We start from the raw sequence: 12421 nt of genomic DNA, 5'->3' as shown, positions 1-12421 counted from the left end.
TTGGAGTTGTTTCTGCTGGGAGGGGCAGGGGAGAGGACATTTCTAAAATAGTGTGCATTGTACTTTCCATTTGTAGATTTAAGTCTAATGGGTGAGAAGCACTTAATAGGACCACAAGGCGATCTTTGTTCCATGCTTAGATCTAGTGTGCAGAGACCTGCACATAAAGTAAGCCTCTTCCCATATTCCTCCATGGGAAGGTAACTTAATTTCTCTCCTTGTCTTCTTTGTTGACTTGTATCTGCCAGAGCCTGCAGTAATTTTTGTTTTTTTTTTCTTTGAGACAGGGTCTTGCTGTGTTGTCCAGTCTGTAGTGCAGTGGCACTGTCATGCTCCCTGCAGCCTTGAACTCCTGGGTTCAAGTGATCCTGTCATCTCAGCCTCCTGACTAGCTGAGACTACAGACACCTGTCAGCATGCCTGGCTTTTTTTTTTTGAGATGGAGTTTTGCTCTTGTTGCCCAGGGTGGAGTGCAGTGGCGCAGTTTTGGCTCACTGCAACTTCCACCTCCCGGGTTCAAGTGATTCTCCTGCTTCACCCTCCCATGTAGCTGAGATTTTAGGTGCTCACCACCATGTCCAGCTAATTTTTGTATTTTTAGTAGAGTCAGAGTTTCACCATGTTGACCAGGCTGGTCTCGTTGACCTCCTGACCTCAGGTGATCCACCTGCCTCTGCCTCCCCAAGTGCTGGGATGACAGGGATGACACCGTTCCTGGCCTTTTTTTAGTAAAGAAGAGGTCTTGCTATGTTGCCCAAGCTGGTCTGAGACTTCTAGCCTCAAGCAATCCTCCTGCCTCAGCCTCCCAAAGTACTGAGATTACAGGTATGAACCACCATGCCTGGCTTTGTGGTACTTTTATTTCATGGATGGCCAAGAGAATTTGAAATTTGTATGGCAACCAGTTGTTATCCCGAGGGCTTACAGATTAATGTGGAAAAGTCTGTTGTCTGAAAAGAATTGGGGTATGGAGGTGTGGTGGGGAAGGGAGGAAAAGATAACAGTAACAACATTTTGAGTGGGTTCCTGCAAGCAGGAAGCTGAGGAGCTGAAGCCAAGATACATGCCCACACCACTGCAAACAGGGCGGACTCAGGCAACATGTGCTGGATATAAAATAGGCTTTGCACGTGCTTGATATATTGTGCAAAGAACTTGAGAGTGGATAAACGTGTACATTACTAGACTCCATGGAACTTGCTTTTTGTTCGGTTTACATTCAAATTACAAAGTAGAGTTTCTTCTTTCTTTGATGTGCCTGGGGGAGGGAAAGGTCTTTTGCAAAGCCTCTGTATTTTTTTCCCCTCAAAGGATGTTGCTTCTTTCTGCCTGTCTACAGACGGGCCCCACACACCAGGACAGCAAGCACGTGTCAGGAAGGGTGGATGTGGCTTGGAGGTGTGCTACGGGTCTGAATTGCTGAAAGCCTAAAGCAAAATTCTACCCAGCAGTAGAACGCTAATGGGATATGGCCTAGACATGGCCCCCTCTCTGGGGTTAATGATACTCAGCTCCTTTCTAGCCCATGAGGCTTCCATCTTCTGCTGCAGTCCTTGTTATCTTGTCCTGACTTTGTTTAGCAGATGCTTCTGTAACCAAAACACAGGTTCAGCTGCTCACCATTTGCAGAGTGCAGTTAGCAAGAGGTATGATATAAAGAAAGTGATTTTTTATTCCAGAGCTTTCTTAGGGGAAGAAGTACAGACTTTTTGCTTGAAGCCACCAGTTTGTTTTCAGAGCACAAAGCAGGCACTTTTAAAATGGCATGCAGGGGAGGAAGTATATTTCTGTCTTTACACTTGTTTCCAGGGGGCAATAAATATTTTTTTTTTTTTTTTGCAGAAGGTCAAGAGTGAAAGAACACATATATAAGCTCTGCAGACCATCCAGTCTGTTACAAGTATGGACTCTTCTCTTGCACTTTTTGTGTTTTTTTTTTTGGAAAGAGTCTCCCTGTGTCACTCAGGCTGGAGTGTAGTGGTGTGATCTCGGCTTACTGCATCCTCTGCCTCCCAGGTTCAACTGAGTCTGCTGCCTCAGCCTCCCGAGTAGGTGGGATTACAGACATGCATCACAATTCCCAGATAATTTTGTATGTTTAGTAGAGATGAGGTTTTGTTATGTTGGCCAGGCTGGTGTCAAACTCCTGGTGATCCACCTGCCTTGGCCTCCCAAAGTGCTGGGATTATAGGAATGAGCTCCTGCGCTAGCCTGAATGAGTTCTTGAATTATTCTTTTCAGTGCCACACTTTTTTGTTTGTTTGAGGGATAAAGGATTTTTTAAAAACATTTTATTTTTTTATTTGTATATTCATTTTAAGAACTTCTGTTTCAGGTTCAGGGGTACATGTGCATGTTTGTTATATGGGTAAACTGCATGCCACTTGGTTTACCAATTATTTTGTCACCCAGGTAATACACATCATACCTGACAGGTTATTTTCCCATCCTCATTCTCCTCCCACCCTCCATCTTCAGGCAGGCCCAGGTATCTGTGTGTCCTCCTCTCCGTGTAAGTGTGTAGCCAGTGTTTAGCTCCCACATATAAGTGAGAACGTGGCGTATTTGCTGTGTGATGTGAGTCCACTTAGGAGAATGTCCTGTTCACCTCCATCCATGCTGCTGCAGAGGACATGATCTCATTCTTTTTCCTTTAGTTTAATTCGCTATGATTTATACTGAGACAGGTATAAATAACTCATAAAAAGTCTGAGTTTTTTTGCTTCTGAGTAACAGTGGTAACAGTACCAGCAACAGTAGCAAGGATGATAAAACCAATTATTTAGTTTCCAAGCCAGTTAAGAAATGTTACTATGGAAAGGAATCAGCAAAAACAATGTTACTGTCTTGACACAGTAAAATGTGTGCACAGGAGGGTAAAGGGAGCGTGGTTTTACTCAACTAAGTTATTGTAACAATCAGAGCTTCTAAGGTGACTGCATTAGCCAAGCACCACTGAGTTTTGTGGGGGTCTGTCTCTGTCGCCCATATAGGACTTGGACCCTCTGTGGAACACCCGAGTACCTGGCCCCGGAAGTCATTCAGAGCAAGGGCCACGGAAGGGCCGTGGACTGGTGGGCCCTCGGCATCCTGATATTCGAGATGCTCTCGGGGTAAGTGGAGTCTCCGTAGAGAATCTTCATCTTACAGGCCAGCACCCCCTTCCCCCACCCATTCATCCCCTCGGCTTTTCTGTAACCTTGAAAACAGTACGTGAGTATCACAGACACACGGTGTGGCTGCACACACATCTGCTGCCCTGCTGAGGTTGGCAATGTGAATTAGCAGTTGAGCTTGTTTGAATAAGAGGCAAAAAACCTAAACTTGTGAAGGAACCACCATGCGTGCCCATTGAGATTTTTATATTGAAATATCCATATCTTCCTTAAATATAAAATTAACGTTCTGGGCTGCTCCAAAGGTGGTGAGTTATCTCAGTTGGTTTTCACAGTTAGCTACAGATTGAACTCCTTGCTCTCCTCTTTTCCCCCTTATCACTTCTGTGTTTAATTAGTCTTAAAAAGAATTTAGAAATTAAAGTAAAAATGAATCTTCTGCACTGACCCTTGCTGAAGTAACCTGCGGAGCTCAGGAGGGCACAGGTTGGGTCAAGGTAAATCAGCCAAATGCAATTGAGTGGCTTTTGCATGAACAGCCGGCGAGGAAGGTGAGAATATGTTCTCTCCTAAAACCGCACACCTGTGGCACAGGAAAGGGGTGCCAACCCAGACCCCAACACAGGGTTCTTGGATCTCTTGCTAGAAAGAATTCGGGTAAAGTCCATAAAGTGAAAGCAAGTGTATTAACACAGTAAAAGAATAAAAGTGTGGTTACTGCTTAGGCAGAGCAGGCCCGAGGGCTGCTGGTTGGCTATTTTGATGGTTATTTCTTGACTATACGCTAAACAGGGGGTGGATTTTTCATGAGTTTTCCTGGAAAGGGGTGGGCAAGTCCTGTAGCTGAGGAGTTCCTCCCCTTTTCAGAGCATATAGGGTAACGCCCTGTCCTGACATTGTCGTGGCATTTGTAAACTGTCATGGCGCTGGCGGGAGTGTCTTTTAGTACCTAATGCATTATAATTAATGTATAATGAGCCGTGAGGACGATCAGAGGTCACTGTTGTCGCCCTCTTGATTTTGGAGGGATTTGGCCAGCTTAGTAGCAGCCTGTTTTATCAGCAGGGTCTTTGTGTGCCGACCTCCTATCTCGTCCTGTGACTTAGAATGCCTTAACCGTCTGAGAATGCAGCCGAGTAGGTCTCAGCCTCATTTTACCCGGCCCCTGTTCAAGATGGAGTTGCTCTGGTTCCAGCGCCTGTGATCCCTGTGTTGGGTGACATTTGGAAGTCAGGGGAGGTGCCATCCTCCCTGCCACCACATAACAGAGGGGTCGGTCATTTGTTGGGATGTCAGCATGATTGAGTGTTCGAGTCTAGCGTGTGCCTGGGACAACTCCACTATGACTTGACCAGAAACACAAAGGAAGCATGCAACACTTGGAAACCCAGGACGTGGGAGTCATCCTCATTCCGTTGTTAGTACCCAGCATGTCCATTAATTCCCTAAGACGACTCAGTAGCGTGGCACTTTTCCAGAAAGGAACCTGTAGAAAGGAGTGAGCTACGTGTGTGCAGAGGAACTGTTGCACTGTGTGGCTCTGCACGAAAGGCTCTCCTCTCTGGGATGAAGACGAGAGGAAGCCCAGCCTGCGAGGGCCCAGAACACCTGTTGGGGGATCCTCTGCCATGCTTTGCCACAGCCGACGCTCTGCCTTCTATGTTCTCTCTTTTCCTGTTTCCTTCTTTTTTCTGCTTGCCCCTGAGTCTCAAAGACAGACACCAGCGTATCCTTCTGTTGTCGCAAAAGCCAGATCCTTGCTCACATCTCTCTGATTCCCTGCAGGGGGTCAAGACCAGAGATTTTTACTGGGAAACCTTCCCTTTCAGTTGGAAACAAAGGAGGGAAGGAGGAGAGGCATTCTCCTGCCTGGAAGGCGGGTCTCAGCCAGATCCTGCTGGCGGGAGCACCCAGACCCAGCGCTTGTTCCTGGGGGTGTGGAGCATGTGACATTCTAACATCCACCTTAGGAAATCCAGGCAGTCACTGACTTTTGTTTGGGGAGCAGACAGGGGTCATAGTCCCATGTGCTTATCTCTGCCGCCTTTTTTGAAGAAAGTGCATCCGTTAATTTCCCCACTAGCTTAGGGATTGGAACGATGTCAAACAAACACTATCAAAGAATTCCATGATGAGAAGCAAAAGGAGAAGAATGGAACTTGCGAAAACTTGTATTTCATTGTGTCTGGCTATCTGTGTATATTTATCATCCATCAATCTACCCACCTGTCTTTTTATCTAAGTCTGCATACTTGTCCATCCATCCACACACCCACCCATTCATCCATCCATCCATCCACCCACCCACTCCTTTGTCCATCTGTCTGTCCACCCAACAATCCATCCATTTGTCCATCCATCCATCCATCATCCATCCATCCATCCATCCATCCATCCATCCATCCATCCATCCCTGTCTATATGGTCTACCTTTTATGTATGTATATAAATATCTGTTTTTCCATTTAGCCTTATCTATCATCTGTCCAAGCTCTCATTTAGATATTTATATATCCATCTCTCTATCCATCTCTTTATGATCTTTTTATCTATCTGCCTACCTACCATGTAGTTACCTGTCATCTGTCATTCATGTATCAGTGTATCTACCTACTTCCTATTCATCTATCTTTCTGCCTATCCATCTGTTAATCATCTATCTTTCTGTGTAACTGAATACCTACTTACCTGTCCATCTGTCAATCATCTGTCTACCTATTCATCTTCCTGCTTTTCTGTGTATCTACCTACCTATTTATCTGTCAGTCATCTATTCACCTACCTACATACCTATCCATCTGTCTCTAGCTTTCTGTCTGTCTAGCTATCAAACACCTATACCTACCTACCTACCTGTTGGTCTGTTGAATTTTCCATCACTCTTTGCTGAGACATGCCTACAAATCAGATAGAATCAAACTTCTCAATATGCACCCAAACCCATGATGTCCTAGGCAAACCCAAAAGGTTAAAAATAACTTAGGCAGGCCGGGTGTAGTGGCTCAAGACTATAACCCCAGCACTTTGAGAGGCCAAGGTGAGCGGATCACCTGAGGTTGGGAGTTTGAGACCAGCCTGACCAATATAGAGAAACCCTGTTCCTACTAAAAATACAAAATTAGCTGGGCATGGTGGCACATGTTTGTAATCCCAGCTACTCAGGAGGCAGAGGCAGGAGAATTGCTTGGGAGGCGGAGGCTGCAGTGAGCTGAGATTGCGCTGCACTATTGCACTTACTATCCTGGGCAAGAAGAGCGAAACTCCCATCTCAAAATAAATAAATAAATAAAACCACACATATTGATTGGAATCCACCCAGGGAAAGGCACCACATTTTCCCTCTGTGATGACACTGACCACACGAGGGCAGCATTGCCTAAGGAGTGTTCATTGTATCCGATTGGGTAGAGTAGCGTATTATTAGAATAGAATATACTATTAGAACATAATATTGTTAGAATATAACAAAATTATTAGAATATAGTTAAAACAATGTTAATCTCAGTATGCTGAAGTTAAAATACATGAAAATAAATTTAAAAAGAGAAGAATATTGTAATTATAGAATTGCTGTCTTAGAATTGTTATATAAAGTTATGAGAATTGTTAATGGGCTATAGTATATTAGAATATTTAAATATATTAGAATACAATAGAATGAAAAATAACCTAATTATAATATATCATTAGGCTAACTGAAAATTAATAATTAGTCCTGGTGTGGTGGTTCATGCATATAGTCCCAGCACTTTGGGAGGTCGAGGCTGGCAGATCACCTGAGGTCAGGGGTTCAAGACAAGCCTGGCCAACATGGTGAAAACCTGTCTATACTAAAAATATCAAGAAATACTAGCCAGGCATGGTAGTAGAAGCCTGTAATACCAGCCACTTGGGAGGCTGCAGCAGGAGAATCGCTTGAACCTCAGAGTGGGATGTTGCAGTGAGCCGAGATCGTGCCAATACACTCCAGCCTGGGCAACAGAATGACACATGTGTCTCAAAAAAAAGAATAATTAAATGAATAACCATCTCCTAATCCAGACCCCAATCTGCTGACCTGTGCCTTTCATGAGACAGGGAGCTGTTGATTCAGAGTAAACCTATTTTTATTCTCGGTTTTCCTAATTAGAGTCTATTTCTGAGTGCGTTTTTCTTCCCCGTTTCTCAGCAACCTGTGTCTCTTCGCACCAGTGGGTTTCTTGAGAGTGGCCAGCCTTGCGACCCCAACTCTCCCCAGGCATTTCTGGGCTCTCCCTCTGCTCTGACTGGCCTGAGCTCTTGCCTCGACAGACATGCAGGAGGCAGCTTTCTCACTGACTTCTGCATCCCCTTCTGCCTGCAGTACCTTTTCCTTGAAGCAGCTGCAGGCGTCCTGTCTACCTGTGTCCTTCTTCTCTTGAGAGCCCACATGTGGCTTCCTGGATGACTGGAGTAGAATTGGAAGCTCGTTATCATATGAGGTTCTGAGATGATCTGACTGTGGGTGGTCCACCCTCTTTAGACAACAGCCTGGCCCCTCCTTGTCTCCCCCCAGTTTTTTAAACATGCCTGGAAGCCCGACCTATCCCCCTGCCTACAGGCATCCCTGGGGCTGGCCCTTTCTCTTCCACTGCACATGCAGCAGGCTCACCTGTCACCTGCTCCCACAGCCCTCTGGGGCCTCCCTGTTCTCCTGGGCCATGCCCTGTCCGATCAGCCCATCTGTTTTCTTTATACTGCTTAGCAGCTCTGAAACCATCTTGATTTTGTATGTATTGCCTGCCTCTGAGATCAATGCTTCCAAGCTGCTCTCCTCACCTCCTCCAACCCAGAAACTTCTGGTGGCTAGAGGGAGGGCGTTGCTGCACACATAAGTGGAGCCGGCCTGCAGTCAGAGTCCTCCTGCTCCCTTCACAGCCCGTGTCTGCACCTTCCCTATTCCAGCTCCATTTGATGGATTCCCACTCTTAGCAGGATCAAGTGAGGCTGTGCCTTGTCTGTTTTATTGCTTTTACTGATTGAATTTTCCACTAAGAACAGGGAAAACATCTGTTTGGTAAAATCTGCCATGTGATTAGGAAGGAGATCATATCATGATGCAGATTTTATTTTCATGGAATGAGGCGTGTTTAGATCAGATGAAAATTGTGTGGCACATTGTGAAATAAAATCACTTATGCACTTTCCAGGGCCTGAGCTCAGCTCTGATTTCTCCCACCATGTTCTCTTTTCTTATCCATTTCCATGTTTTTATTCTCCCACAGTGTTTAACTAAAAAGTTAGGTAAAGGCTGGACATAGTGGCTCAAACGCCTGTCACCCCAGCACTTTGGGAAGCTGAGATAGAAGGATTGCTTGAGGCCAAGACTTCGAGATCAGCCTGGGCCACATAGTGAGGCCCTACTGGTACAAAAAATAAAAATAAAACTAGCCAGGTGTGGTTGTATGTCCCTGTAGTCCCGGCTACTCAGGAGGCTGAGGGGGAGGACTGTTTCACCCAGGAAGTCAGTGCTGCAGTGAGCTGAGACTGCACTAGTGCACATCAGCTTGGGAGACAGAGCAAGATCCTGTGTCCGGAAAAGGAAAAAAGGAAAAAAAAAAAAAAAAAACAGCTAAAGCATCAAGAACAAAACACAGGCACACAAGGCATAGAGCAGAGTTTAGGGTAAGAAAAAGCCTCCATGGCATCTTGTCTTACTTATGACAGTAGGGATTCTCAAAGTGGCATCCCAGAGGAATGTGGGGTTTCTGAAGTGTGTTTTAGCAGATGAGTGAGATCATTTTTCCAAAGATAAATCTGAATAGTGATGAATTTTCTTCACAGGTGTCAACTAAGACAATACGGCATAGCAGACAGGGTGCAGAAGATTCTAGAGAAGGTGGAATCTGTCTGCAGTGGAGCCTCTTCCATGGGGAGCATTAGGCATTGTGCAGTGGTTCTCAAACATGCAGGCCTCAGGAACCCTTCATCACACACCTCAGAGTTATTAACAACCCGCAGAAATTTCGTTTCTGTGTGTTACAGCTGTCCACGCTGACTACATTTGAAATTAAAGTGGGACTGAAATATAAATAAACAGAATACATAAATAATATATATGAGAAGTTAATAATCACAGAGGTGAACATAAATGGCATTTTTTAATGAAAAATGTGTGTAACCACACTTTTCTAGAGTTGAAACCATTCAGGCTGGGCACGGTGGCTCACACACCTGTAATCCTAGAACTTCAGGAGGCTGAGGTGGAAGGATCACTTGAGCCCAGGAGTTGGAGGCCAGCCTGGGCGACATAGTGAGACCCCATCTCTACAAAAAATAAAATGAAATAAACCAATTGCCCGGGCTTGGTGGTGCACACCTGTGGTCCCAGTACTTTGGGAGGCTGAGGCGGGAGGATCACTGAGGCTGGGAGGTCAAGGCTGCAGTGAGCTGTGGTCTCGCCACCGCACTCCAGCCTGGGTGACAGAGAGAAAACGTTCGTGAGGAGGTTGGCCGTGTTTTCTGGGTTTTGCGAATCTCTTAGTGTCCAGCTTTCACCAGGACTGCTGGCCTCTCCTCCCTTCGTCTGCAGACTGTCTGCTGTGCTGCATAGCGTGTTGCTGAGTTGAGGCATAGGAAGAAAATTCATCACTATTCAAAGCTGGAGTCAGAAAAACGACCTCACCCATCCCTAAATTGGGGTCGGGAAGCCACCCTGGGACTGCCACTGCTATGATGCCAACGCGCCCGGGGCTATATTTTCACCCTCCGCTCAGCCCCAACCCTCACACACCCCAGTGCTTGCTCCTTCCGCTTTATCTGGCCCTTGAATTCCCCTGTCTCATCTCCCACCTCACCCACCCTGGTTCATCTGAGGAGCACAGATTTTATATGTATTTATTATTATTATTATTATTATTATTATTTTCTTTAGAGGGACTCTCTGTCTGCCACCCAGGCTGGAGCGCAGTGTGTGATATCAGCTCACGGCAGCCTCTGCCTCCTGGGTTCAAGCAGTTCTCCTGCCTCAGCCTGCCAAGTAGCTGGGGTTACAGGTGCGCACCACCATGCCTGACTAATTTTTGTAGTTTTAGTAGAGATGGGGTTTCACCATGTTGGCCAGCCTGCTCTCAAACTCCTAAACTTGAATGATCTGCCCGCCTTGGCCAATCTCCCAAAGTGCTGAAATTACAGCCACGAGCCACTGTACCCAGCCTAGATTTTAGTTTTTAGTCTGAAGGTATCAGGACAGAAATCTTTGAGGAAGAAGTCAAGGTCAGATGAAATTCTAGTGACGACTTTCTTCTTTTCTCTAAAAACCTCTGCCTTCCTTTTCTTGAATGCATTTCCAAAGCACCTGTCTTCCAAGGCCAGCCCTGTTATTCTGAACTGGGGCAGGTAGTGTCAGCTGATAGTTTAGGAGGGTGTTTTTCCAGCTGAGGTCTCTGAGTAAGAGACCTCCTCTCAACACCACCTCTGCCAGGACAATCTATTTTAAGGGAAGATGTAGACAGGTGGAATGATTGTGCTAAAATTTTACTGGCAAATGATAGAGGTAGTGGTACAATTGGCAATAATTTTTTTTTTTTTTTTTTTTTTTTTGGGAAACAGTCTTGCTCTGTCACAGCCCAGGAAGAAGTGCAGTGGTGCAATCATAGCTTGCTGCAGCCTCTACCTCCTGGGCTCAAGTGATCCTCCCATTTCCGCCTCCTGAGTAGCCAGGATGACAGGCACACGTCACCATGCCTGGCTAATTTAAAAAAAAACTTTTTGTAGAGATTGGGTCTTGCTGTGTTATTCAGGCTGGTTTTGAATTCCTGGGCTCGAGGGATCTACCCACCTCAGCCTCCCAAAGTGCTGGGATTACAGGCATGAGCCACTGCACCCAGCAATTTTTTCTTTTGAGATGGGGTCTTATTCTGTGTCTGTAGTTGAGTGCTGTGGTGCAATCATAGCTCACTGAAGCCTCTACCTCCTGGGCTCAAGTGATCCTCTTGCCTCAGCTTCCTGGGACCACAGAAAGCTATATCTGGGAACACAGGCACACACCAGCACATCCAGCTTAATTTTAAATTTTTTATAGAGATGTGGTCTCATTGTTTTGTCAAAGGCTAGTCTTGAACTCCTGGGCTCAAGCAATTCTCCTGCTTTGGGTTCTCAAAGTGCTGGGATTACAGGCACGAACCACTGTGCCCAGTGTTTTCTTCTTTTGAGACAGGGTCTTACTCTGTCACCCAATCTGGAGTACAGTGGCACAATCATAGCTCACTGAAGCCTTGACCTCCTGGGCTTAAGTGATTTTCCTGCTTCAGCCTCCTGAGTAGCTAGGACCACAGGTGCACACCACTACATCCAGCTAGTTTTTAAATTTTTTTTGTAGAGACAAGGTCTTGCTGTATTGTCCAGGCTGGTCTTGAACTCCTGGGCTCAAGTAATCCTCCCGTGTTGGCCTCCCCAAATGCAGGGATGACAGGTATGAGCCACTGTGCCTAACTTGGACTTTAATTTTTAAGGTGAAAATCTTGAACTTGCATTCATGCTGGTTAGCAGATTGTTCTTGCAAGTATAGCTGTCACCACAGATCAATTTAACTTGTTTAATCATGCCAAATGCCATATAATGAGAATTTATTCTCCACTTGGTAAGAATTGGAAGCAGTCTGTATGTTTAGAGACAGAAATTTGAGGGTTTCAGAGGGCACTGCCCAGGCGTCCGGGGGAGTGCTGTTTCTCAGACACACACACACACGCACACACACACACACACCACACACACACACACACACCACACACACACACACACACCACACACACACACTCTGCTTTTTCTTCCGGTCAAGATCATCAGTTAGTGCTCACTTATTATTTATTTTTTTCTGCTTATTAAATACCTTTCCCATGATCTTATGTAATGTCTACTGTCCAAGAGCACTTCGTTTAATATTCTCCATAAATGTTTTTAGGTATGTATGACACATTTCCTCCTGGAGTTTAATGCTCCATTCCTGTATTTGTGCATTTCCCCGATCAAGTCACACAGCTGAATGTATTCAGACAGGGTCGCCACCCAAACCCAGAGAGAAACAGGAATACAAGTCCCCCAAGTTTTGTTACAGAGAATGCTGCGGATGGGTGAGGGAGGACAGGCTCAGGAGGTTGTTCATGTCTGAGGCGGCAGCGTTGACGCAGATCGGACACGCAGATCTGACAAGTGTCCATACTCAGAGCTCTGTTTCCCAGCCTGGCCTGGATGGTTTATCAGTACGTTGTGGTGGCTCATAACTGCAGAACCAGTGGACCAAAGAGAGATGCTATTGGAAAAGTTACTTTCATGCTAAAGTGCAAAAC

The 12421-nt window shown here is 45.7% G+C and overlaps 1 protein-coding gene across 1 annotated transcript in view; it reads left to right on the top strand.

Moving 5' to 3' along the window:
* Window positions 1–12421, top strand: part of LOC126947129 (cAMP-dependent protein kinase catalytic subunit PRKX-like) — a 103151-nt gene that overhangs the window by 62572 nt on the left and 28158 nt on the right. The window contains exon 4 of the mRNA XM_050777754.1: window positions 2994–3113. Within this exon, the coding sequence (XP_050633711.1) occupies window positions 2994–3113 (120 nt within the window). The remainder of the gene's footprint in view (window positions 1–2993; window positions 3114–12421) is intronic.

Source organism: Macaca thibetana, chromosome Y, assembly GCF_024542745.1.
Source record: "Macaca thibetana thibetana isolate TM-01 chromosome Y, ASM2454274v1, whole genome shotgun sequence".
Taxonomy (NCBI): domain Eukaryota; kingdom Metazoa; phylum Chordata; class Mammalia; order Primates; family Cercopithecidae; genus Macaca; species Macaca thibetana.
This window is presented reverse-complemented; position numbering and strand designations above follow the sequence as displayed.